The 25,888-nt window shown below is 42.1% G+C and overlaps 1 protein-coding gene across 4 annotated transcripts in view; it reads left to right on the plus strand.

Annotated features, from left to right (window-relative positions):
• The window catches only part of LOC128657423 (oocyte zinc finger protein XlCOF7.1-like), a 181,041-nt gene that overhangs the window by 146,302 nt on the left and 8,851 nt on the right, over positions 1 to 25,888 (plus strand). The window contains exon 9 of one of the 4 annotated variants that reach the window (XM_053711775.1): positions 12,585 to 13,056. The exons of the other annotated variants lie outside the window; for them this stretch is intronic. Coding sequence (XP_053567750.1) covers positions 12,585 to 12,736 — 152 coding nt within the window. The 3' untranslated portion in view covers positions 12,737 to 13,056. Of the gene's footprint in view, positions 1 to 12,584; positions 13,057 to 25,888 lie in introns of those variants that run through there. 4 annotated transcript variants of the gene reach the window in all.

A 25,888-nucleotide genomic window follows, 5' to 3' on the forward strand; every position in this document is an offset into this window, starting at 1 on the left:
TATGATACTGCTGGACAGCAGCCTCCTGAACGAATTACAGCTCATTCCACCAGAGCTGTGGCTTCCACATGGGCTTTCAAGAATGAGGCTTCTGTTGAACAGATTTGTAAGGCAGCGACTTGGTCTTCACTGCATACATTAGCCAAATTTTACAAATTCGATACTTTTGCTTCTTCAGAGGCTATTTTTGGGAGAAAGGTTTTGCAAGCAGTGGTGCCTTCTGTTTAGGTTACCTGACTTGTTCCCTCCCTTCATCCGTGTCCTAAAGCTTTGGTATTGGTATCCCACAAGTAAGGATGAAACCGTGGACTGGATACACCATGTAAGAGAAAACAGAATTTATGCTTACCTGATAAATTACTTTCTCTTACGGTGTATCCAGTCCACGGCCCGCCCTGATAATTCGGTCAGGTTCAAATTTAATTTTTACAAATAACTACAGTCACCACTGCACCCTATGGTTCTCCTTTTTCTCCTAACCGTCGGTCGAATGACTGGGGGGGCGGAGCCTGAGGGGAGCTATATGGACAGCTTTGCTGTGTGCTTTCTTTGCCACTTCCTGTAGGGATTGAGAATATCCCACAAGTAAGGATGAAACCGTGGACTGGATACACCATGAGAGAAAGTAAGCACTAGAGGTAAGCATAAATTCTGTTTTCTCCGCTACTATTTAAATATTTAATGCTCCCTAGCTTGCTTAACCTCTAGTGAGAGGGCACGTTTTTCATTACTTCCAAGAGCTACTTTTTTGGGTGTAAAGTTACTTTGCTTATCCTGCCTTTAAAACTATTTTAGTTTGTGATGCACACACCTCTTGAAAAAGCTGGTTGAGTCAGAGAAACGTATGTTGAAGTATCTGTGAAGATGATTACATCACAAGAGGCTGGACTTCCGTTTGTTGTTATGTTCAGTTTTACCTGAGAGCTTAGTTTAACACTACTATATGTGAATAAGGTCCAAATCCTGCCCTTACTCTGTTATATATTTAACTGAACTTCACTATATCCTATTTCTTCTCTCCATGAGGTGTCACTTTGGAAATTGGAACTTCATCCTCAGTTATTTAAACTATATCCTTTTTAATGATTTAAGCACAAAGGTGTGTGCACATTAAAAGACATAGTATATATTTATTTTGTAAGATGAGAGGCCATAGTAATCCATAACATGTGGGATATATTTCCTGCCACTAGGGGGAGGCCAAGAACCCTCACAAAAGCTTTAATCCTTCCCATCTCACCTCAGTTTTGTTCTTAGCCTCCCAGGAGTGAGGTTGAAGATAGAGGTGTTCCAGCTTCTTGCTTATGGATTATTTATGGGAGCTCAGACCAATGTGAGACCCATTATCCCTGGGACAGATCATTCAGAAAGAAGCAAAGAAGAGATTCCATCATTCTGAATGTTACAGGAACACAGAAATACCATGCTATATGCGCAGTATCTCCCTTTGGGATTTCAGCCATAACTACCCTCAGGCGTTGTGGGGACATGTGGGATTAAATGTATTTCCTCTCAGATCCTCTGCTGTACCTGTACAAGCACTGGATGGGCTCTCTACTGGATACATCTGCCTGGTAAGCTCAGTGCAGGGGTGCTTCAGTCAGGTAAGACATCACACAGCACTTACATAGCCTACAGACTTTAAGAATGTACTTTTTTTTTTTACAAGTATAGCATAGCTAGGGTACTTAGCCTGCTTACCTGCTGACACAAATTTGTCTGTTTAAATTAGCCCTCATTGCTCTCATCACACGTGCAGGGGATTTTTTTGGAACCCTCATGCTCCACAAATCCCTCTGGCAGCTCTTTTGGGACCCTATCAGGCATTCTCAAAAATGGGGGGTCTGGCCCTTTAAGAAACCGATTACTGCTCACTGCAGTCAGTGGTTCCCTCACGAGAAGAGTGGTTCGCATTTGCTAGGGACTGGGAACCCTAGTTTGGGTATATTTATAATTTTGCACAGATTGCCTTTATTTTGCTTTTTATGTAGTATTTGCCTCTCTGAGGCACTGGTAGCCCTGCCCCCTTATTTTGGTGTTTTTCCTTTGGTCACTTCAACTTCTGTGAAAGCTAGGAATGGAGTCTCAGTGTGCGGCAGCACTAATCCGGATCCGGAACCACAAGTGAGCAGCAAGGTCATCCAATGAGGTAGCAGCTACACCGGAGTACCATAGCCGGGGAGATCAACCCCAAAGTAGAGGAAAAAGAGGCAGGCACTACTCGAGGTGAAAAAATATAACGTAAGTTTATTTAATAAGCCACTCGGTAAAGTTACACAGGCTTAAAAATAATTCCAGCAACATACAGACAGACAGACTACAGAGGGACAGACGGCCTGATGCGTTTCGCGCCCCCTAGTGGCGCTTAATCATAGGCTGAATTGATAGTGACTGGACAACCCTTATATACACAAAAGTATTAACCCTTTCCCCACCAACATTAAAAATGTAAAACATAAGATATACTTATACATTATAAGGCATTTGAACCTAAGACTAATGAATACTAAGAGAGAAAGGAATAATACCACTTTCAGAAATACCAAGACTCAAAGACAAATAAGTTAATAAAAATAACTAATAAACTAAAAAATTACTAAAGAATTATTAGGAAAAAATAATAAATATAGGATGACATAAAAGGGTCAAAGGGGCATAAATAAAATTATTGATATTCATAAGACAAAATACTTTCTACAAAGGGGAAAATCTACACATATATATTAAACATAAACATATACAAAATAACCATCAGTTAATTGATCAACAAGCTTATTGTTTCATAATGCTTCAGAGTTGATATATTAAGCTAATTTAAACATTGATGTGATATATATATATATAAGTGAATATATGTGAATGTATATAAGTGTATATAAGTTAAGAGCTAGGTGTCAATGAAGAAGTTGATATCACATTCCTTATTCATACCATGTGGTATTCTGGTATGTAGTTTTAAGATCCAGTAAAGTTCTTTTCTATCCAGAATTTTATTTTTATTACCACCTCTTAGAGGGAGTACAACTCTATCAATAATTTCTATTGACATATCTGCAATGTGACTAAAGTGGTAATAATTAAAATGGTTAGCCACTGCTGAATCCACAAAGTAGTTTTTAACATCCCTAGTATGCTCCCCATATCTTGTTCTGACCTCTCGTGACGTTTTACCCACGTACTGGCTTTTGCACAAATTGCAAGTGAGTAAGTAAACCACGTAGGTGGTTCTACAGTTGGCATAAAAATCTATCTGGTAGGTTCTGTTATCATGGGTAGAAGTAAAGCTATTTCCAACTCTTATATTTGTACATGTGGTGCATTGCCTGCTGCCGCCGCCGCATTTAAAATGACCTTTCTTGGAAAGCCAACATGAGGAATTTTGATGGTCCTTTGATGTGACCATACTAGGGGATAATGATCTAGCTAGAGTTTTAGGCTTTCTTGAAACAAATCTGCATTTATCAATTAGTGGTTTTAGAACAGGGTCACCCATTAGTAAGTGAAGATGTTTCTTAAGTATGTTAACTATACTGGTATATTGTGGTGTATACTCAGTAGAGAATACCACTGTTTCTCCTGATATATGTTTTTCAGAACGGTGTTTTTTGTATTGCCTATAATTTTGAGTTTTTACATATTGTCTACATTTTTCCAGATCATTTGGATTATATCCTCTCTTAATGAGTCTATTTTTAAGCTCCAAGGATTGTTCTTCAAAGATATTATCAGACTTCGTATTCCTACGCAGTCTGATAAATTGGCCCTTAGGTATGGCTCTAATGAAATGACCTGGATGTTGAGAGCTGGCATGCAGAATTGTATTCACAGCAGTACTATTTCTATAGGTTTTTGTCATGATCAAGTCTCCAGTGGTGTACAGTGTAAGATCCAAGAAATTAATTTCTTTATCATTTATTTCGCCTGTAAATTTCAGACCCATTTCATTGGTACTGAAATAAAGTAGCAGATCATGTAAAAGTTTTGGATCCTTATCACTGCGCACCACCAGAAGCAGATCATCTATATACCTGACGAAGAGCTCTATCCGCTCACACCAGGGGTTGGTGGGGGAGTAAACATACATTAGCTCCCACCATGCAACAAAGATATTAGCAAAAGCCGGGGCAAACTTTGCCCCCATGGCCGTACCCCGTATTTGCAGATAGAACTCTCCGTCAAAAGAAAAAAAGTTGTGCGTTAGCAGGAATCTCAAAACATCGCCTATGTATAATCTGACTGTATTCTCTAACCCACATTCCTTATCCAAAAAGAAATCAACTGCCTTAATGCCAAGGTGCTGGGGGATACTAGTGTAAAGGGACATGATATCTGCAGTAATCCAACAAAAGTCCTCTCGCCACCTGATAGTGTCCAATGTTGTCAAAAGGTGGGATGTATCCTTTAAATAGCTTAATTGCATAGTAGCAATAGGCTGGAGGATACTATCCATCCACTCTCCAAGTGGCTCTAAAAGGGACCCAATCCCAGCCACAATTGGCCTACCAGGTGGACAGGTGGCACTCTTGTGGATTTTGGGCACATGATGGAATATGGGAATGATAGGGTGAGTAGCACCATCTTCAATTAATCTTGTTAATTCTTTGTTGAACAATGAGGTAGGATTACCAGGAAGTTTACGATAGACAGTGGAATCTCAAAGCTGTCTATGGGCTTCCTGAAGATAGGAAACCTTATCCATCACAACAATGCTGCTACCCTTATCTGAATTCCTAATAACAATGTCTTTGTTTTCTTGTAAGCACTTAAGGGCTAAACGTTCAGCATGGTTCAGATTAAGGGTGACAGCATTCCCACACTTCCTGGTCTCCACATCATGTTCAAGTTTGAATATATCCTCTTGAACTGCCTTTTGGTAAGCATTTACTATTGGGCCCCTAAAGTTGACAGGATAGAATGACGACCTATTATTTTTTGGATGATTTAGTACATTTAAAGGAACATCCCCATTCTGATTTACATCGGGATTATAAAGGGCCTCGAGTGTGGCAATAGCACATGCATCTTGAAAAGGTAAATGTGGAGAACATTTAATATGTGCATTGTCAGACTCGATGCCCTCCACCATATCGATATCATTTTCCACCCCCCTGTCAGAATCCTTATAAGTTATAGCAAAAAAGCATTTCAATGCTAGTTTTTTGCCTCCACCAACAAGTTTTCTAGTTTCAATACCCTATTGGACATTAATAAATTTGTTCGCAAACTAGGTTTATATATTTCTATCTATATACAAGGGCGCCCCGCCACATTGAACGTCACTCAATACCTCTCCCACTAATCCTTACACCCAGAAGAGAGAGCAACCCAAAAGCTGCAACGTCAGAGGTTCTATATACCAGAGCACTAAACTGGTAGAATTATACTTACAGAAGGATTCTATATCCATGGCCTAAAGAAGGATTGTGAAGTGATCCAGACTTGATCATACGAAAACAAGAAAACACTTTCAGAGATGTCCTCTAGGAGGGCGACAAAGGGAGACAAGCCTTCTAAATTTACCAGCATGAACACCTTTTTTAAAGTACCTCAAGGCTTAAAAACTCCAAGCTCGACGGAAGGACCTTCAGAAGAACCAGAGGAGTTAGATACTGAGGCTAATCTATTGGAAGAAGAATCATCCCCTGCAACCAGGGCGGACCTTAAAGCCCTGGTCTCTAAAAAGGACATTTCTGTAAGCTTTGAGAAGTTATGGAACAAGATAGATAACATGCACACTTCAGTCTCTAACAGCCTATCCAAAATCAAAACTGAGATTGCTGATCTGGGTGGCAGGATTGACTCCCTGGAAGAGCATACAGATTCCATAGTAGAAGACCTCAATGAAGTCTCCTAGTCTCGGTGGTGTCACAACAACAACTGCTTAATGAGATGCAGGACAAAATGGAAGATCTGGAGAATAGGAGTAGGAGATCTAATATTAGACTGAAAGGAATACCTGAATAAATTTCCAATAAATATCTCCTGTCCTATGTAGCCCAGTTATTTCATCAAATCACAGGAGAACCTTAAAACTACTGTATGGAGGTTTAAAGAGCCCATAGGGCCCTCAGGCCTATACCCAAGAAAGGACTACCACCTAGAGACGTTATAATTAAACTTTCTCTGCTCCAAGACAAATAAAAGATTCTACAGGCCTCTCGGAAGAATCCGACTTTTAAATTCCAAGGCAATGTAGTACAATTCTTTTAGGACCTCAGCCTGCGAACTCTACAGCGGAGGAACAGTATGAGACCGCTAACTTCACTTCTTCGTAAACATCAAATTCCCTATAAATGGGGGTTCCCATTTGCACTCTACATCACCAAAGATTCCAAAGTTATCACCATCAGGGAACCAGAAGATATCAACGAGGTGTGTGGCTTTCTAGGTCTGGAGACACCAACAATCCTATCATCGACTCAAGCAACATCCTCAGAACAGACACCAAAGAAGAAGACGCACACTATTATACCTAAATGGTCCAAAGTAAATCGTAAGAGACAAAAAACCTGAAACTTAACTCAAAAGAGGACTCTATGATTACTTTTCTTCCATCTGAGGGCTGAAAAATAATCCCTCAGAAAATACATCCCTGGTATTCATTCAATGTATCCTTTTACTATGTCCAATCAACCTGCAATGTTTTCCTTAAAATGTTATTTGATAATATGTTAGTTTATTTTTTCACTTTAGCTCTGAGATAAGTCAATATGGGATCATTAGAATTAGAAGTAACAATATCTCAGACTAGCAATATGACGTATGTTGATCCCATGTACACACGCTGCGCTAGTAGCAGCCTTTTCTGTTGAATGATAGAGGTTGATCCCAACCCCAAGGATCATTATTTTGGTCAATTGTTTTATTTATATGTTAACTTAATGTTATTAATTTGTTGTTTTTTTGTGAGGAATATCAGAACTCTGGGAGACTCCAGGTACCCTGTGCCTTACATACCGGTATGTAACAACCAAACTCACACACTCGACCTAACAGTCAGGTACATAAGCTGCCTCCACTTGAACAGGTAAATGATGCACACATTACATGTAGTTTCACATAATGTTAGGGGACTGAATACAGACATAAAGAGACGCACCGCAATTAACCAATACAGCTCCATCGGAGCAGATATTCTGTTCCTTCAAGAAACCCACTTTGTTAAACCCCAAATACCACGTTATTGGGCCCACCGATATACAAAACACTATCATGCTACGGCAGAAACTAAGAAAAGGGGAGTTTCTATTCTCCTTCATGCCACGGTGAACTTTACCCATGAGTCCACGATAGTAAACACAGAAGGCAGATATTTTATAGTGAAGGGACAACTTAATAACACAGAGATAATACTATGCAACGTCTATGCACACCCAATGAAGGTCAACATGTGTTCTTTGAGAATATTGCCCACATTTTGACACAATGGTCTCAATCTAAAATAATATTGGCTGGAGATTTTAATGTCTCCATGTCTAAATCTTTGACTAAATTACCTAACCCCTCCTCCAATAAGGAGCTTAGACGCATCAGTATAGTTAAGTCAATACAGAATTCTCTCTCTTCACATTCCCTGTTAGACACTTGGGTACATTTAAATATCATAACGTCCGATACCACCTTTTACTTGGCAGCACACAAGACATATGTTAAATTAGACCACATATATACCAGTCAGATAATGTTACCCGTTCTTGTTTCCTCCGCCATACACCCATGTGTCTGGTCAGACCACTCTATACTATCACTTTAACTCCAAGGGGTAACTGATTACAACAGGGTCAGATCCTGGACATATGACCCTACAGTCCACAAAGACCCAATATCTTTCTCTAACACATCCCAACATCTCAATGAATATTGGCAGATAAACACAGACTCTACTTCCAACCCTATATATTCATGGGCTGCTCACAAATCAGTCATCAGGGGACTACTTATTCAGGAAAAAGCACACAAAACTAGACAAAATATGACTCGACTAGCCCAATTATACAAAGACATAGACATATTAGAGAAACAACACAAAATAACCAAGAGGGAATCCATCTTACTAACCCTACAGAATAAGAAAACAGCCCTAGCAAAACAACTGAATATTCAGGCCAGTAGAGCTATTACCAGACTTAAGGCCAATACTTTATATATGCCAATAAACCAGATAAATTCCTGGCACATAAGATCAGGGAGCGCCAAAAAGCAGCTGCGATACCAACCATAGAAAAACCAGACAAAACATATGCTTCTCACCCGCAGACAATAGTAGACACCTTTGCGGAATACTATAGGGAATTATATAATGGGTGTAAAGTTAAACATACCCCTGAGGTGAGAAACATTACCAAAGAGTTCCTAAATACTACCTCTCTACCTATTATTTCAGAGGTAGACAGGGAATCATTGAATGCCCCCAAAACAAAATTGGAGGTGATATTAGCAATTAAAAACCTTAAACCAGGAAAGGCTGCGGGCCCAGATGGTTTCCCGGGCGAATATTATAAATTATTTAAAACTATCCTGCTGCCGCATCTCACCAAATTTTGTAACCATATTATGGAAGGATATCCTATCCCCCCGAAATATTACAAGCCAAAATTGTAGTCATCCCCAAACCTGGTAGGGATCCCAAGAAATGCTCTAACTATAGACCAATATCCCTAATAAATCAAGATCTAAAAATATTTACCAAAATTCTGGCCAATAGGCTTAAACACATCCTGCCCAATATGATACACATGGACTAAGTGGGATTAATTAAAGATAGGGAAGCCCCAGATAATATTAGACGACTAGTAAACATTATCCAGTTTCTGAATGAGACCCGGAAGCCTTCTCTGCTTCTAGCGCTGGATGCGGAGAAGGCGTTCGATAGAGTTGATTGGCAATATATGCAGATGTCCCTTTCACATATGGGATTCGAGGATTCATTTTTGACGGCCCTGAAAACAATATATGACTCTCCTACTGCCCAAGTTTCCTCTGCGGGATACAAGTCACAGCCATTCCCCATCCTAAGCTGTACAAGACAGGGATGCCCTTTATCCCCTCTGTTATTTGCGCTCTTTGTTGAGCCGCTGGCGGCCAGACTCGGAGCACACCCGGATATCTCAGGAGTTAAGATAAAAAATTCTGAATATAAACTGACCCTTTTTGCAGATGATATCTTACTCACGATCACTAAGCCGCTTGTTTCCCTCATTAACCTATTTGAAGTGCTGAACAAATTTGCGGATATATCTGGTTTTCGCGTTAATATAGACAAATGTGAAATTCTACCTATAGAAATACCTACTCACACCGAAAAACTACTAGAGGTAAACTTTGAAATCAGAATAGCTAAACAATCCCTAAAATATTTGGGTATCCACCTAACAACTAAAACTCAGCAATTATATAAGTTGAACTATACCCCTCTATATGAGTCAATTAGAAAAGATATACTAAATTGGAAGAAATATGGTTTCTCCTGGTTAGGGAGAATTTCCGCGATTTAGATGAATGTCCTACCACCGCCTTCTCTACCTTTTTAGGGCCCTTCCGATTAAAATCATACATCCAGAACTGGCAAGCATACAATCTGACATATTAACATTTATTAAAGGGAAGAAATCAGCCAGGCTGTCACATAAATTAATGACGACCCATAGATCTTTAGGAGGCCTAGGAATCCCTAACCTACTTGACTACTGTAGAACAGCTAGACTGGCCCAGGATGTCCTAGTAGCAAGGTCAAAACGGGAAGCTATATGGATTCAATTAGAAGCGGAGTTGGAGGGAAGAGAATCCAATGATGCTAGATTATGGGATAAGATAACCCTAGTGAATAAAACAACAACAATTAGATCTTTAGTGACAGATAATTCTACCCACATATGGTCTGAATGGGCTATGAGAAGGGGAATGTCGCCGCCTAAATCCACCCTGATACCCATTAGATATCTATTGCCGAAGGAGTTCCCTAGAGATATAGACAAATGGGAAAATAAAGGTTTATATCGTGTGGCAGACCTAATGATACAAAACAAAATTATGACGTTCCCACAGTTAAAGGACAAACTACACCCTATTAAGTTACAATGGTATTTATACCTCCAGGTTTCCTCATCCATGAATAAATATCTTAAACTAAAGGCAGATGGACCTAAAACCCTGTTGGAAGCCATCTGTTTGGAAGAAAATAGGCCAAAGCACTCAATTAGTAGACGATATATAGAGATGCAAAAAATAGGAGATGTTACTAAAAGCCCAATTCTACTCCGATGGGAAGCAGATCTAGAACTTGTCCTGACTAGAGATGAGTGGAATGAGGTGTTCACCTCAGCGGGTAGAGGACTAATGAGTGCAGACCTAAAAGAAAATTCCCTGAAAACAATGTACAGATGGTATCTAATCCCTTTGAGATCCTCCCACATGACGGTTCCAGACTATGTTACTGAGGTTGTGGGTAGCTGGGTACATATAGACATATGTGGTGGGATTGTACAGACATACAAAACATATGGAGAAGGCTTTCCTCGCTAATTAGCTATATTTTAGATGAAAGAATACATCTCACTATCACACAAGCATTACTTCATACCCAGCTCCACAAATACAATAAACCAATCAATACTTTCATCAAAATCTTGTACACAGGGGGCGGAGCTAACTGCCGAACAGGAGAGACGTTTTGAGAAGGAGCTCTCTCCTATCTAACTTGATTAGGCACAAATTAACTAAATAAATTGTCTAGTTTATATTATATAGTGCTGGACTTTTCATCTCAGAACACCCTGATCAAACACCTTTTGTGATCTGCGATCTATCTGGTCTGCCTTTGAAGATCTGCAGAGCTGAGTGGAGAAGCGGCAATACCGCCATCTAAAGTGCAGAGACCTATAGAAGGTTGTGGCTTATTGGAACATCGGAGGTCACCCATTCGGCTAGGCTCCCTAGCTCGCCTACAAACCATCTTACCGGCTCACTTGTCACTGCTGGCCGGAGGGTCGGGGCTCCGCTCCGGCACAGCAGAGAGGCGCTGCAGACATCTGGTGAGTGAGCGGAGGGCAGACAGTCACCGGACAGCTGCGGATCTCCCTGGGATCTCCGGCGGCCGTGCCACTGACCGTATTGAGGAAGTTTCCGGCTCCGGAGGTGAGCCAGCTCATGCTTGGTCGGCCATGGAGATCTAGGGAACCCAAGACTCGTTTCTGAAGATCGAGCCGGCCGGACACTGTTTTGGCGCGAAGCAGCGCCATTTTGGGGCCCAGGGTGAAGCACGCCATCAGCCAACGACTAACTGCATTGGAGTGGCAGTTGAGAGAAGAGGTAAGGGCAAATACTTAACGCCAGCCCTAATTAGTACTAAATAATACCCGGCAGGTCTGCCCAGCTCCCCAAGGGTAAGTTTTCACTAACAGTAAAACTTTATACAGGCACCACGGCTGTATCAACGGCCTGAACTGAAAAATATTACTCAGCCTCAGACATAGTTGTAAAGTCCCAATAACAAATATACCTGGCTGACAAACCTTAGAGGCGACTTACAGCTTTAGGCCTTATCCCTCCGGAGGGTCGGGGCTCCGCTCCGGAGGTGGCGTCCGCATCAAGGGGTACCTGAGGTGTCAAATAAGCTGACCGGAGGACAGTCTGGAATCAGTTACCCTACAGGCATTGCCAAGTAAGTGCTGCAACCGTAATTTATCATAGTGATCTGATATAAAAGACTCTCTGCTTCCTATATAGAAGCCTGGCAAACTAGCAGGCCGCCATATTTCTTAAGGCATCTGCTGCACATACCACGGCACTCAAATCAAGATACCCCCAGTTTGGCCCACTATAACCTCTAACTGCAGTATACAAGGCCATAATCTAGTCTTTATTGCGTCAGACACAGGAGCTGATAAACTCTATATTCAACACCATATCCTACAGTTTTCAGCAGGGGTAATTACTCACAACTGCATATTCTTGCTGTGCTGAACTGAACTGTTGATAAAGTCCATAACAACCTAGACTCACAGCTGACATTGTGCCCACATACTGCAGGTGCTTCAGTCATCGCCCTCCTGGCACTACGTTTCAGGACATAGATTAGACTTTTTAAGTATTCTTCCTAATGTGAGGCGGACCCTGTTACTTTTTACTGCTGACCTTAGACCACAAGACCCTCTACCTGTAAGCAGTTGTCGCTGTCACCTTGTATCCCCGTTCAGGGGATACCCTAAGCACTTGTTTCCTTGGAAGATGCAAGCAGACGCCCATGCTTTCTGCCTCCCACCTGAATGCTTACACCTGCCATCTCAGAAAATAATGGTTTAAGGGCCCTTATACAATTACACCTGCATGTCGCAGACACCTGCATTATCATTCTACTGCCGCCTTTTTCCAGGTCATTCTCAAGCTTCACACGAGGCCTACCTACCATACGGCAGCTCAGGCCACTGGTACCAGCTGTATGTAAAAGTAAAGGGTACTGATTTGGAACTGTGATTGTCTGTGCTGCTGCGCCAGCTTATAATCCTCTGTGGCCCTAGCACAGAGTGGAGTGTTTTATTTTTCTGAAGTGTTCTGTCATATTATAACCTGTACGTTTTCTTTCTCAGGACAAGGGGACCCACACTGCTCAGACCCTAGCCTCTCCTGTCTGTCGACTGCATATAGGTTGTTTGCGGTGCGAGGGAGGGGACAAACCCATCCTCTTGTCCAGCGAGTGGACCGACGGGAGACACAGACTCTGGTAGTGTACAAATGCTAGCTCATTTAAGTGTTTGCTGTTTTTGCTCTTGTTAACTCTTCCCTTTCGGACCCCCCCTTTCCGGCCTGCTCACGTAGGCTGGTCACCTCCACTTTCCTTTTTCCCTTCCAACAGGTCGTACCCCCCCTTCCCCGGGTCCGGGGGGAATATCCTATCTAGCCATAGTTAAGGTCTTTCATCATAAATCATAGGAAAATAACAGTAGGCTCCACTGGGCCCCTGTCCCCGCGTGGGTCGGTGTCTTGAGCTAATTGCTCAGAGTTGTGTAGCAGCGTTCTGCTCCTGGGCGCCACCATGAGGAGATAGAGGTCATAAGTGGACGGTCGGCCCCACTCAGTCATGTAATACCAATCTGCAAGTGTATTCTTCTTTTTTTCCTTTTTTTTCTTTTTTACTCAAGTTGTCAACTTATAGGGCCTACACTTCTCCTTAGCAATTTCTAAACACCAGTTTTGCCTGTCAAGAATAGGTTATTCTTGCCTGATTTGAAAATGCCTAATAATACCAAAAGACACTCGAAAACACTAGGCCAGGGACAGAAAACCGTCCGAGACCACTTCACACATCCAAACAAACTCCGGAAGGAAGATCCTCTCGAGGATCAGAGTGACTCTGAATCTCTTGGGGATGGATCTCAACCTGACCTTACACCTCAGGTCAGATCACAACACCTGATAACTGAGGACACTCTCAAAAGAATGTTAGCAAACCAAACTATCTCCATAACTAAGGAAATTCAGCGCAATCATGCTGAACTCCGCAAGGACATCTCTGAGATTGGGGACAGAGTGGACTCCCTGGAAAGGAAACAGGACGACCTTGCCACCGATCATACCAACCTGTTGGCATACTCTGAATCTTTGGCAGACCAGATCAGCCAACTAGAATTTAAACTGGCGGATGTAGAGGATAGGTCTCGTAGAAACAACATAAGATTCAGAGGAATTCCAGAAGATGTCCAACGTGCAGAACTTCAAACTTTCCTGAAGGACCTATTTAGGGACCTGCTGGGCCCAACAGACGGAGTTAACGATACCATGGAAAGAGCTCACAGGGCTCTACGACCTAGAACTGTCTCACAGGAGAAACCGAGAGACGTCATAGTCTGCTTTCATAGCTTTCCATTCAAAGACAGGCTCATGCAGGCGGCCTTCAGGAAACCGCAGATCTCAGAAAGGTTCAAAGAAATACAGCTGCTACCCGATCTATCTGCACACACTCTTCAACATCGTAGATACTTTCAGCCGGTCACACAGATTCTCCGTAGAGAGAACATCAAATACAGATGGGGTTACCCTACTAAATTAATAATTACAAAGGACAACAAGTCATTCACGGTAACCTCTCTGTCTCAGGGTACGACCCTCTTGGGTCAGTGGGGCCTTATGGCAGTGGACCCCAGGGGACCCCCCGCGACCCAATCCAAGCTGAGAGCCTCGGCCCCTGAGTGGTCGGTGAAAGAACAAGGACTGAAGAGACTTAAAACATCGCAGCCCCCAGATCCTACCCAATTGGAGTCCCGGCCCTCATGATAAGTGACACTTGTGGTTTTCCACACCTCAGGAACCTGACGGGTTACAGGAATGCCCACTTTGGCCTACCTGCTAAGCTTTGCTATTGGGCAGAGAAATTGTGACAGTTTGGCCTCTCATATACCCCTTCCAAGGTCTCCCCGGCCATTTCTTATGGACTCACATATGCTAGGGTTAGGTGGTTAGAAATGTAATTACGATCTCTGTACTATTTTGACAGGCCTACAGGCCCAACGTATTTTACAGGCCTAATGTGATTAGACGAGTATACCTCGCCCTGGCATGCTCTATCCTATGAGATCATCAAATGTGGTGAGGAATATGTTGATAAATGTGACTACTAACTGTATGGGTCCGCGTTCCACCGCCTCACGACAGGCCTGGGTACTTTCTACCCCCTTTATGACCAACGCAATTTACCTGGCCCTTGTATTTTTTACGCCGGGGGCCCCTTGGCCGTGATGTGGTGGAACGTCTTTCCCCTTTTTTTCCCACCCCTATTTTAGAGGGTTATACCAATGCCATAGTGAGTGGGGCCTACATTGTCTTAAATATGCATCTATATATTCATATGTGCCTTCACTCCATTTTATATATTATGTTTATGTGTTTAGACCTTATTGCATTTTCTGTTCCTTGTCAGGTTTCCATGTTCAACTTGAAGTTTTTGTTTGGGTTATGCCCTCAGCGGGTATATAGGTTCATACCCGCCCACTTGCACTTTTGTTTACCTCCTTATAGATTACCTATATAGATAATGGAGTGGGGCTGGACTTTCCAGCTCCCCTCGTCACATATTAGCTCTTAGCTCCCCCCCCCACTGGTTAACCCACGCCAGGGTTCCAACTTGGTGGACTATTTCCACCTGTGCTGTCAGTACATTTACTTCTCACGTACTAACCACTCACCCCAACCCCTTACCTCTTCACACTTCCTACAGACAAGAGGATCTAAGTATCCTAAAAATTCCTCCGGCACACTTATTTCCCTGGTCAGGAGGTAGAGAATGTCCCACTTACGACTATGCACACATAACTCCAGAGGCTTAAATTCCCCCTACAAGAGGAGTCTCCTTTCACGAATGTTACGTCACCACAACCCGACGTAGTGTTTCTACAAGAAACACATTGGCTGTTATCTTCCCCCACTAGATTCCACTCCAGCTCGTACACGACCATTGAGTGCTCCTCTTTTATAAAAAAAGCGAGAGGGACCGCTATCATGATTCACAGGAGGATAGCCTATGAGGAAATCCAGGTACTTCGGGACCCCCAGGCCAGATTCACAATAGTAGTATGTAAACTAGACCACATCCCGCACACCCTTGTCTCGATTTACTTGCCCAATTCCCGACAGCCTGCCTGTCTCAGGAAAATTCTGAGGTTGATTGACCATCATAAACAGGGCAGAGTCATAATTGCAGGGGACTATAACATGATTTGGGACGTCGACCTTGATCGTAAGGCATTAAACCCAAATAGACCCTCCCCCCAACTGACCCTTCTCTCTACGAGATTTAAAGCAATCATGTCTGAGTTTGGATATTATGATATCTGGCGATCTCTACACACTACAGATAGAGACTTCACTCACTTCTCTCAGGTCCACAAAACCTATTCTAGGTTGGACCATATTTTTTGCTCGTCTGGGACCCTGGATTCAGTACTCCAATCCAACATTCCTCTATGCCCATGGTCTGACCATGACCCGGTGCTTGTTGATTTACAACTTAGTGACCCTTGTCCCCATAAAAGCAGATGGTCTCTCCCACGTAACATTCTAGCGGACATCCCTTTCAGGGAAGACCTACGAAGAGATCTTATAGATCTCATCCAACTCAATGATAATAACCAGACTGCGGATGACACACTCTGGGGAGCCATTAAGGCGGTTACCAGAGGCTACATCATCCGTAAGCAAGCCCACATCAGGAAACTAGCTGGGCTCTCCCTAGCCCAAGCCCACTGTAAACTAAGACTATTGGAGTCTGCTAACAGAACCACAGTCACGGAAGCGCTATCTTCCCAGATCTCTGAGGTGCGCTCTCATATCAACCATCTTGAGTTGAGACGCACTCAAGAGAATCTCACCAGGCTCAAACAGATGTTTTATTATAAGGGCAATAGGGCAGATACACTGTTGGCGAATAAACTACGCCAACGGAACAGTACGTCCCGCATTCACCAAATCTTTTATAACAACCAGACTCACAAACTCCCCTCACAGATAGGGGACTGCTTTTCAGACTACTACTCAAAACTTTACGATCTTGAGGGTAATGAGATCAAGGCCTGCCTCCACTCAACAGATTAGAGACTTTCTCGATTCCTTAAATCTACCCTCCCTTTCGACGGAACAACAGGAGTACCTGGCTACCCCGTTCACTCAGTTGGAAGTCAAACAGGTCATCCAGCGACTCAAATCGCTTAAGGCCCCTGGTCCTGACGGGTTTCCTGCACAGTTCTACAAAACCTACAATCAAGAACTAGTGCCGCTTCTCCTTAGGTTTTTTAACAGTGCCAGGCAAGGAGGAAGCTTTAAAAGAGAATTTTTGGAAGCTGAGATCATTATGATCCCGAAACCAAATAAAGACCCTTCTCTTTGCCCCAACTATAGGCCTATTTCGCTTATAAATGTGGACATAAAAATTTATTCCAAGCTTATTGCGAATCGAATTTGCAAACTCCTGCCTACCCTGGTCAACCCAGACCAAGTGGGGTTTATACACAACCGGGAGGGCCCAGATAACACCAGGCGCCTTATTAATATAGTTTGTGAATCGACAAGAATGAACAAGCCTTTCTCGGTTATCTCTTTAGATGCCGAGAAGGCCTTCGATAGGGTTAGATGGAGCTATCTCTGGGAGACCCTCGAAGTCCTTAAATTCCCCCGTGATATATGCCTCGCTATCCAAGCCCTATATTCCAACCCCACAGCTTCGGTTAGGGGAATGGGGTTCCATTCAACTCCGTTCCCCATCCGAAATGGCACGAGGCAGGGATGTCCTCTATCCCCACTTCTGTTCGCCCTAGCAATAGAACCACTTGCAGAAACTATACGCACTAACAAGGCCCTGATGGGTATTACACTCTCGGGCTCTAAACATAGCATTGCCCTGTTTGCTGATGACGTGACAGTGTTTTCAGCGGACCCTCTCCACACCATCCCTAAACTTCTGGATATACTTGAGGCCTTTGGCTCTCTTTCCTTTTATAAACTTAACGTCCCTAAAACAGAAATTTACTGATGGGGCTTCCCCCAAAAATATATCTCGGCCCTCCAGAGGCAATTTGATTTTATATGGTCTAGTAAAAATATCACACACCTTGGAGTCAAAATATCAAATGACCCGAAACAAATGGTCAAAGATAACTTTCCACCTTTGCTGGCAGACTTGCGAGCGCTAAAAAACACCTGGGACCATAAGAACATCTCTTGGATGGGCCGCATAGCCTCTCTCAAGATGTCATTCCTCCCACGGCTCACCTATCTGTTTAGGTGCCTACCGATCAGGGTACCCTCCCATTTACTGTTGCAATTCCAAAGCGAATGCACCAAATTCATTTGGCAGAATAAAACCCCGAGGATAGCCCACAAAACGCTCCAGTTCCCGGTTCATTTGGGGGGATTGGCCTCCCCATCCATACTTAAGTATTACGAGGGAGCCATGCTTACGCATATATCCCAGTGGGGAGTTTTACAATCTCAAGACAGGTGGAGAGATATCGAACAAGCTTCACTGCCCTTTGATATCTACCTAAAAGATTTAATCTGGACTCCGGCCCACAGCCGCAGATCCTTGAACATCCATAACCTAGTAATCATAGAATGCCTGGAGGTTTGGAATAAGATCCGGCATCGTAAGCTTATCGCGCCGCATCCCTCCCCAATTACTTCTATCCCCGGCCTCTTTAAGGGCCTCCCAGATACACACCCCAACACATGGGCCAGAATGGGGGTGTCACAAGTCTCGGACTTCTGGTCTACGGCCAGCGAAGATGGTTATATCAGTTTGTCTAGGGACAGTCTTGGTAAAGACGTCCCATCCCATCTACACTTTGAGCTTACTAGGATTAAGAGTTTCCTATCTAGCTGGGGTTTTTCCCCCTCCGCTACGTGCCCACTTACTCCATGGGAGTCTACTTGGAAGGGAGGACGTAGACTATACAAACCTCTGTCGAGGCATTACTGTCTACTTGAGGGCACTGTGCCCCCAGACCTGGCCCCGCATTTGAATAAGTGGGACACCATTCTCCACACTAAAATCCCGGCTAGTGCCTGGCAGGGATCTCTTACCCTGACTAGGAAATCCTTGCATTGTGTGACAATGTTTGAGACACACTATAAAGTTATCTCTCAATGGTACCTAGTCCCAGTCCGTTTAGCCAAGATGTTCCCGACGTCCTCCCCACAATGCTGGAGGGAATGTGGGGCCCAGGGGAGCATGATCCACATCTGGTGGGACTGCCCCAAGCTGTCTCACTTGTGGAACTTATGTTTCCGCACTCTATCTGCTCTTAAGATACAACTGCCCAAAAGCCCTGCCACAGCACTCCTACACTTGAACTTACATACCCTCCCCAAACACCAACAGATCTTTTGTATCTATCTTCTGACCTCGGTTAAAACCTGCATTGCTAGATGCTGGAAGAAAACCTCCCCCCCTGGATGGTCTGATATCCTTAGGAACATGGCCTACTTACAGACCATGGAAAGGGATATATTCTATAGTCTGGACAAAAGCGACCTGTTTGAGATGGTCTGGGCCGACTGGACGGAAATACACGACACCACATGGCTCCCCCAGGTCAGGGTATAGTAACGCACATATCTCCCGCTCTTGACGAATGCCGATAGCTATTTTCCTTCCCCTTCCTCCCTCCCCACCCATAAGGATGACCCCTACCCCTTCATCCCCCCCCCCCCCCTTTTTTCTCTTATGTAATATCTCATGTAATGTACTGACTTCTATCTTGGATACTTAACAATTTAGCTGTATCCTCTTCAACGATCTATCTCCCTTTTGTTTGATTGCATTTCATTCTAACAATCTAGGATTTGCTTTGTACCATGATATGCAGGGGATCTGCGAATCCCCAGACAATGTTATTCTTGTTAAAACAAATAAAATAAAACTTTAAAAAAAAAAAAAAAAATCTTGTACACAGTAACAAGAACATGCATAGCGATATACTGGAAGGTAGGGGCACCCCCATGGCCCGAAATTAAAAATAAGATTCAATTTATTTGCACAATGTACGAATCAGCATCTTGGTCTATGGGTACTAAGGAAACTAATGATGAGGTATGGTTCTATTGGACACTTAGGAATGGATCTGAATACGCTGGTTAGCCTTTTTTCATTCTCCTATATATATATAAATACGCAATAGATATGACTTTTCGATAAGTGGTGATGATCTCAATGTTGAGAACATTCAAATCAAACAGAGTTTCTGATATTCTGAAGGTTATTTACTATTGTTGTTTTTGTTATTTGTTCATTTTTTCATTTTTTTTTATATATGAGTATATGCTTAGTCCATCTAACCTCCCCCCCCCCCATGTGAGAAATATATATATTTAGAAAGAACAGATTCTACTCCAGATTGCTTTCCATGTTTACGTCTAAGTCATGATAGGGAATATATGTATATATATTTCTAGGGTGATTACATATGCCTGTGCACCCTTCCCTTGTTCTCAGTTTGTTTGGATTTGAAAGCTTGCATTGTGTGGCTGTTTTAGGATCCCAGGTATTGGAAAGGACCTTGACGAGGTACCTGGGCTTGTCCCATTTGGCCAGATGCGGTAACTAACCTTTCCATGTTTGCTTTAAATCTTAGCTGAGAGCTTGTAAGTGAGTGCTGGGTGTTCTCTGTGTGTTGTATTAATTTGTTTTGTAATTTTCCCTATGGTTCTTGCACCCAGACCTGTCTGGGGTTAACTATCTGTGGCTCTGGGGACAGCACAGCTTCCTGTGAGTGCCAGTAGCACCCAGGGATTAGCATGTTGCAGGGTCATAGGATGTGTACCCGGTCCGGTATGAGAGTGCAGCTCCCTTCCGTGTTTTGTATATGTCTAGGGTGATTACATATGCCTGTGCACCCTTCCCTTGTTCCCAGTTTGTTTGGATTTGAAAGCTTGCATTGTGTGGCTGTTTTAGGGTCCCAGGTATTGGAAAGGACCTTGACGAGATACCTGGGCTTGTCCCATTTGGGCAGATCCGGTAACTAACCTTTCCATTTTTGCTTTTAAATCTTAGCTGAGAGCTTGTAAGTGAGTGCTGGGTGTTCTCTGTGTGTTGTGTGTGTGTGTGTGTATATATATATATATATATATATATATATATATATATATATATATATACATATATGATAATCCATTATTCATGCACACTCACTCTCTAAGCCTTAGCTCATCCGTTGCCATAAATATGCAGTAAATCTCCAGAAGTAAGGGCACTCACAGGACTTGAAAATCGTAGAATTTTTTTTTATTTAATTTATTTCATCATATACATGTCTGTCGACGTTTCGGCTACACATTTAGCCTTTTTCAAGACAATCTGTCTTGATGGGCCAGATGGATGGGCCCGTGGCTGGATTGGTAAAGGGCAGAGAGCTCCAGTTCGACTCAGACGCCAGCAAGGTGGAGGTGGAGTACTGGTTTGGGCTGGTATCATCAAAGATGAGCTTGTGGGGCCTTTTCGGGTTGAGGATGGAGTCAAGCTCAACTCCCAGTCCTACTGCCAGTTTCTGGAAGACACCTTCTTCAAGCAGTGGTACAGGAAGAAATCTGCATCCTTCAAGAAAAACATGATTTTCATGCAGGACAATGCTCCATCACACGCGTCCAAGTACTCCACAGCGCGGCTGGCAAGAAAGGGTATAAAAGAAGAAAATCTTATGACATGGCCTCCTTGTTCACCTGATCTGAACCCCATTGAGAACCTGTGGTCCATCATCAAATGTGAGATTTACAAGGAGGGAAAACAGTACACCTCTCTGAACAGTGTCTGGGAGGCTGTGGTTGCTGCTGCACGCAATGTTGATGGTGAACAGATCAAAACACTGACAGAATCCATGGATGGCAGGCTTTTGAGTGTCCTTGCAAAGAAAGGTGGCTATATTGGTCACTGATTTGTTTTTGTTTTGTTTTTGAATGTCAGAAATGTATATTTGTGAATGTTGAGATGTTATATTGGTTTCACTGGTAAAAATAAATAATTGAAATGGGTATATATTTGTTTTTTGTTAAGTTGCCTAATAATTATGCACAGTAATAGTCACCTGCACACACAGATATCCCCCTAAAATAGCTATAACTAAAAACAAACTAAAAACTACTTCCAAAACTATTCAGCTTTGATATTAATGAGTTTTTTGGGTTCATTGAGAACATGGTTGTTGTTCAATAATAAAATTAATCCTCAAAAATACAATTTGCCTAATAATTCTGCACTCCCTGTATTATTAATTTTGCTTCATTTTTTAAATATCCTTATTTGAAGAAAAAGCAATGCACATGGGTGAGCCAATCACACAAGGCTTCTAAGTGCAGCAACCAATCAGCATCTACTAAGCCTATCTAGATATGCTTTTCAGCAAAGAATATCAAGAGAATAAAACAAATTGAATAATAGAAGTAAATTAGAATGTAGTTTAAAATTGCATGCTCTTTCTAAATCATGAAAGAAAAAAATGTGGGTTTCGTGTCCCTTTAAAGACCAAACATACTGGCCCACTATGTTATCAGTTAAACATAGTTAGATATCCAGACATTACATATGCCTGTAAACCAAGCACGCCTGAAATTCTAATTGAAACAACTTACATTAATATCAAATAAATTATACTTTAACAAACAAACTCTCAAGAGTGTTAATGCATGCATACCTGTTTCTGTATTAGCAAAATTCGGCGTTTCCAAACACTATTCCGTGACGGTATACAAGCATGAACGCTGAGGGGCCTTTTCAACCCACATGCTGTGCTCCCATTGGCCAGAACATCATCTATGATGCAAGCAGGGGCGGAGCTTAATCACGCTCATTCTGACAGCGGCTTTAAACGAAGAGCATTCAGGACTGTCACAAAGCCGACTAAAACTAGCTTAAACCCACACCTCTAAGGCGAACCTCTTTGACTACAATATATTAGAATATCAGAACGAAGGGGAACTCTCATATAGCCACCTTTGCTGAAAGTGCCCAGGCTTATAGGAATAATACTACATAAATTCTAAACCGAAAATACCATGAGAACAAATGGATAATGTTATTAAATTACAAATATCACTAAGAATGATCAATTGAATCATATAAGTTATACAAATGTGTCTCAATATATAAAAAGGGTCAAACATTTAGAAACAACATTCTGGGGACCTGAAAACAGTTTAATCGGATTAGATCACATGCATGCAGCTAATAAAAAGATAATGAATGTAAGTAAAAGTACGGAAAGATTTAACTGGCCTCAAATTTTAATGGCTTTCCACAATTTACACCCTAAACTGATAAATAAAGTCACTAATGGAATGCCAGACGATACCCTATGAGTCTCAATAAAAAAGGGCATAATCTAAATGAGTATTGAATCCCCTAGGTGTCATGGTGCCAAGCCTATTTATCCATTGTGCTTCTCTCTTTAAGAGCTCCTCACGTCTGTTACCTCATTTCTTTAAAGGGGGGATTCTATCAATTAGCATGGTTTTCAACATGGCAACCGTGTGGCCATGTTCCAAAGAATACTTGGCCACAGGCTGTTCACAATGTAAATCATTAATCGCTTTACAGATAGCACTCTTATGGTTGGCTTACCTTTCACGGAAAGAGGTACTCGTCTTACCGACATAAACCTTTCCACATGGACAAATAATCATATAAATGACAAAATCAGAAGTACAAGTGAGCCTATGTCTGATGGAAATTTGTTGTGTGTGTGGATGGTAAAATGTTCTACCTGTTTGTAAAGTATTGCAAGTGACACAATTGCCACACTTGAAACATAATGTCTTTGCTTTAGGATGTTGTTGTGGAGATCTAATATCGTGTTTGACAAGCATAGTGCCAATACTTCTACCCCGTTTATTAATGGCCAATTCTTGGCTAAAACCTTCTTAATAGTAGTACTGTGTGGTGTATACGTAGTGATAAAATTTAACGACTTGTCAGTGCATCTAGGTGTACTGGTTCTGTTGATGAACTGCTCTTGGTCCAGGTGCATAATCCCTGACCATATGTTATCAATATCATGTGCTTTATATCCCCTGGGTATGAATTTGTTTCTCATGACCTGAAATTGAGAAATGTTATCCTCCTCTATTGTATTATTACGTAACACCCTCAATAATTGTGATTTGACAATACCCAATTTAAGTTGAGGGGGGTGGTAACTTTGATAGGTAAGCAAGGTGTTTCTATCTGTGGGTTTAGAGAAAAGCTTAGTATTCAGTTTACAGGTACCATCACCTTGGGTTTTGTAAACGCAAAGATCCAAAAAGTTAATAGTGGTACTGCTATATTCCAGTTTAAACTTGACATTGGGTTCCCTGCTGTTAAGGTCCTCTTACATGACAATAATTCTGACTCACTACCTGCCCACACTACAAATAAATTGTCTATATATCGACGATACAGCAAGATGTTGGGATTAAGCTTATCAAACACATATAGATCCTCATACCATGCCATGAATAAATTGGCGTATGCAGGAGCCATGGGTGACCCCATGGCTGTTCCAACCAAGTGAAGGTAGTACGTATTTTCAAATCTGAAATAATTATGAGTTAAACATATGTGTAATAGCTCAACAATAAATTCAATTGGAGGAACAGAGTAGTCTATATCAGAGGAAAGATTTTCACATGCTGCTTTCAGGCCTAAATGGTGTGTAATAATAGTATATAGAGTGGCCACAACTAGTGTGGCCAGCAGAACCCGTTCAGGAAATGTTTCACTATTCAGAGTCTTGATCAATTCAATTGAATCAAGTAAAAAAAGCTTTGGTCTTTTTCACAGTGTCCTGTAGAAAAAATCAACAAATTGTGCTATACTCTGATAAAACAAACCAATGGCTGAAACAATTGGGTGACCCGGAGGTTTTTTAGGGTCTTTGTGTATTTTGGGTATAGTATAGATGAAGGGATACCTAGGATTATCATTAACCAGAAACTTATATAAAGTATCATCTATGTGGCCCATTGATAATGCCATGAGTAAAAATGTATCTGTAATTAATTAATTCACTGTATCAATTCAATCCTTTGTATGGATCACAACTGTGGATGATAGGTTTTGTATCACTTAGCTGTAAATTAACATATGGATAAATGTTAATTTTAGGGCACAAAGTGAGTTTATATCGAATTCACAAACTTGGATTAATATGTGAATAGGTGTAGAATCTCTCACTATGTTTATACTTGCAAATTAATAAAGTATAAATTTTCCACACTGGAAAAATAGCAATGAAGATTTTATGCTGGTAATATAATTCTAAGTACAGCCAAAATGTTTAGGAAACCTCTGAGACCACACTACCTACATATAGAGACTAGCAGGGAAATGTTCTGTAGCAGCAGAGCATGTGAATCAGTGAGACAGGCTGAGACAGAACGGTAGAACAGCTGATATGAGGTTTGCTTGTAAGCTGAGCCGTGTGGAATAGTTGTGATGTCACTGCTTAGGAATGTCTTGCAGTGAGCAGCTCCGTGTTTGCTGAAACTTGCAATGCAGAGTGGCAGTTGAATTAGAGGTAAACAGCTTACCGGGAATTGTAACAGTATCAATCTTGCAAATTGTGACAAGCAGGTCACGCTGTTGTAGTGTCAATAAATCACTTGATAAACTTCAGCAGTAGCGGAGCAGAAGTAGCAAGTTCTGCCTAGGCAGAAAGCAATCCAGTTTCCTTGTAGAAATTCAGGTTAACGATTTAGGAATAAACTTTCTAAGGTTTGAAATAGCTGGAGCACAAAACATGTGCAGGGAGCTCAGTTAGGTTAATTTCTTAATCACTAAGCACCTGGCTGGCCTCAAGAGTAACTTTAAATAGGGTAAGGGGTTGGCCTGAGTTTGTAAAGGTGGTATAGAGAGATTACAGCTTTCTGTAAAGGTGGAACAGAATTCCTGACAGAATGCCCCCTTCAGGCATGCCGTCCCACGGCTTGCATGCGTGGTCTTTCGGGATTCCGTCGATGGAACTGAGAGATAAGTCTTGGGGCATTGACATGGTTAACGGGTTCCCATGTGTCCTCGTCAGAGGAATATCCTTTCCACCTAACCAGGTACTGAAGTTGACCCCTGTTGATGCGTGAGTCTAGTATGTTACCTACTTCATAAATATTATCCTCTAGAATTTGTGTTTTTGGAGGTAATACTTGGGTGCTGTTAATAGCTGCTGGTTTTAGTGAGGATACATGAAAAGTGGGATGTATACTTAAAGATGAGGGTAAGCGAAGGGTTATAGCATTTTGATTGACGACTTTAATAATCTGGAAGGGTCCAACAAACAGAGTAGCTAACTTCTTACTGGGAAGTTGTAGTTTTAGATTTTTCGTGGAAAGCCAGGCCCAATCTCCTATGGAATATTGTGGAGATGGTCTTCGTCTGAGGTCG

Source organism: Bombina bombina, chromosome 4 (genome assembly GCF_027579735.1).
Source record: "Bombina bombina isolate aBomBom1 chromosome 4, aBomBom1.pri, whole genome shotgun sequence".
Lineage (NCBI taxonomy): Eukaryota > Metazoa > Chordata > Amphibia > Anura > Bombinatoridae > Bombina > Bombina bombina.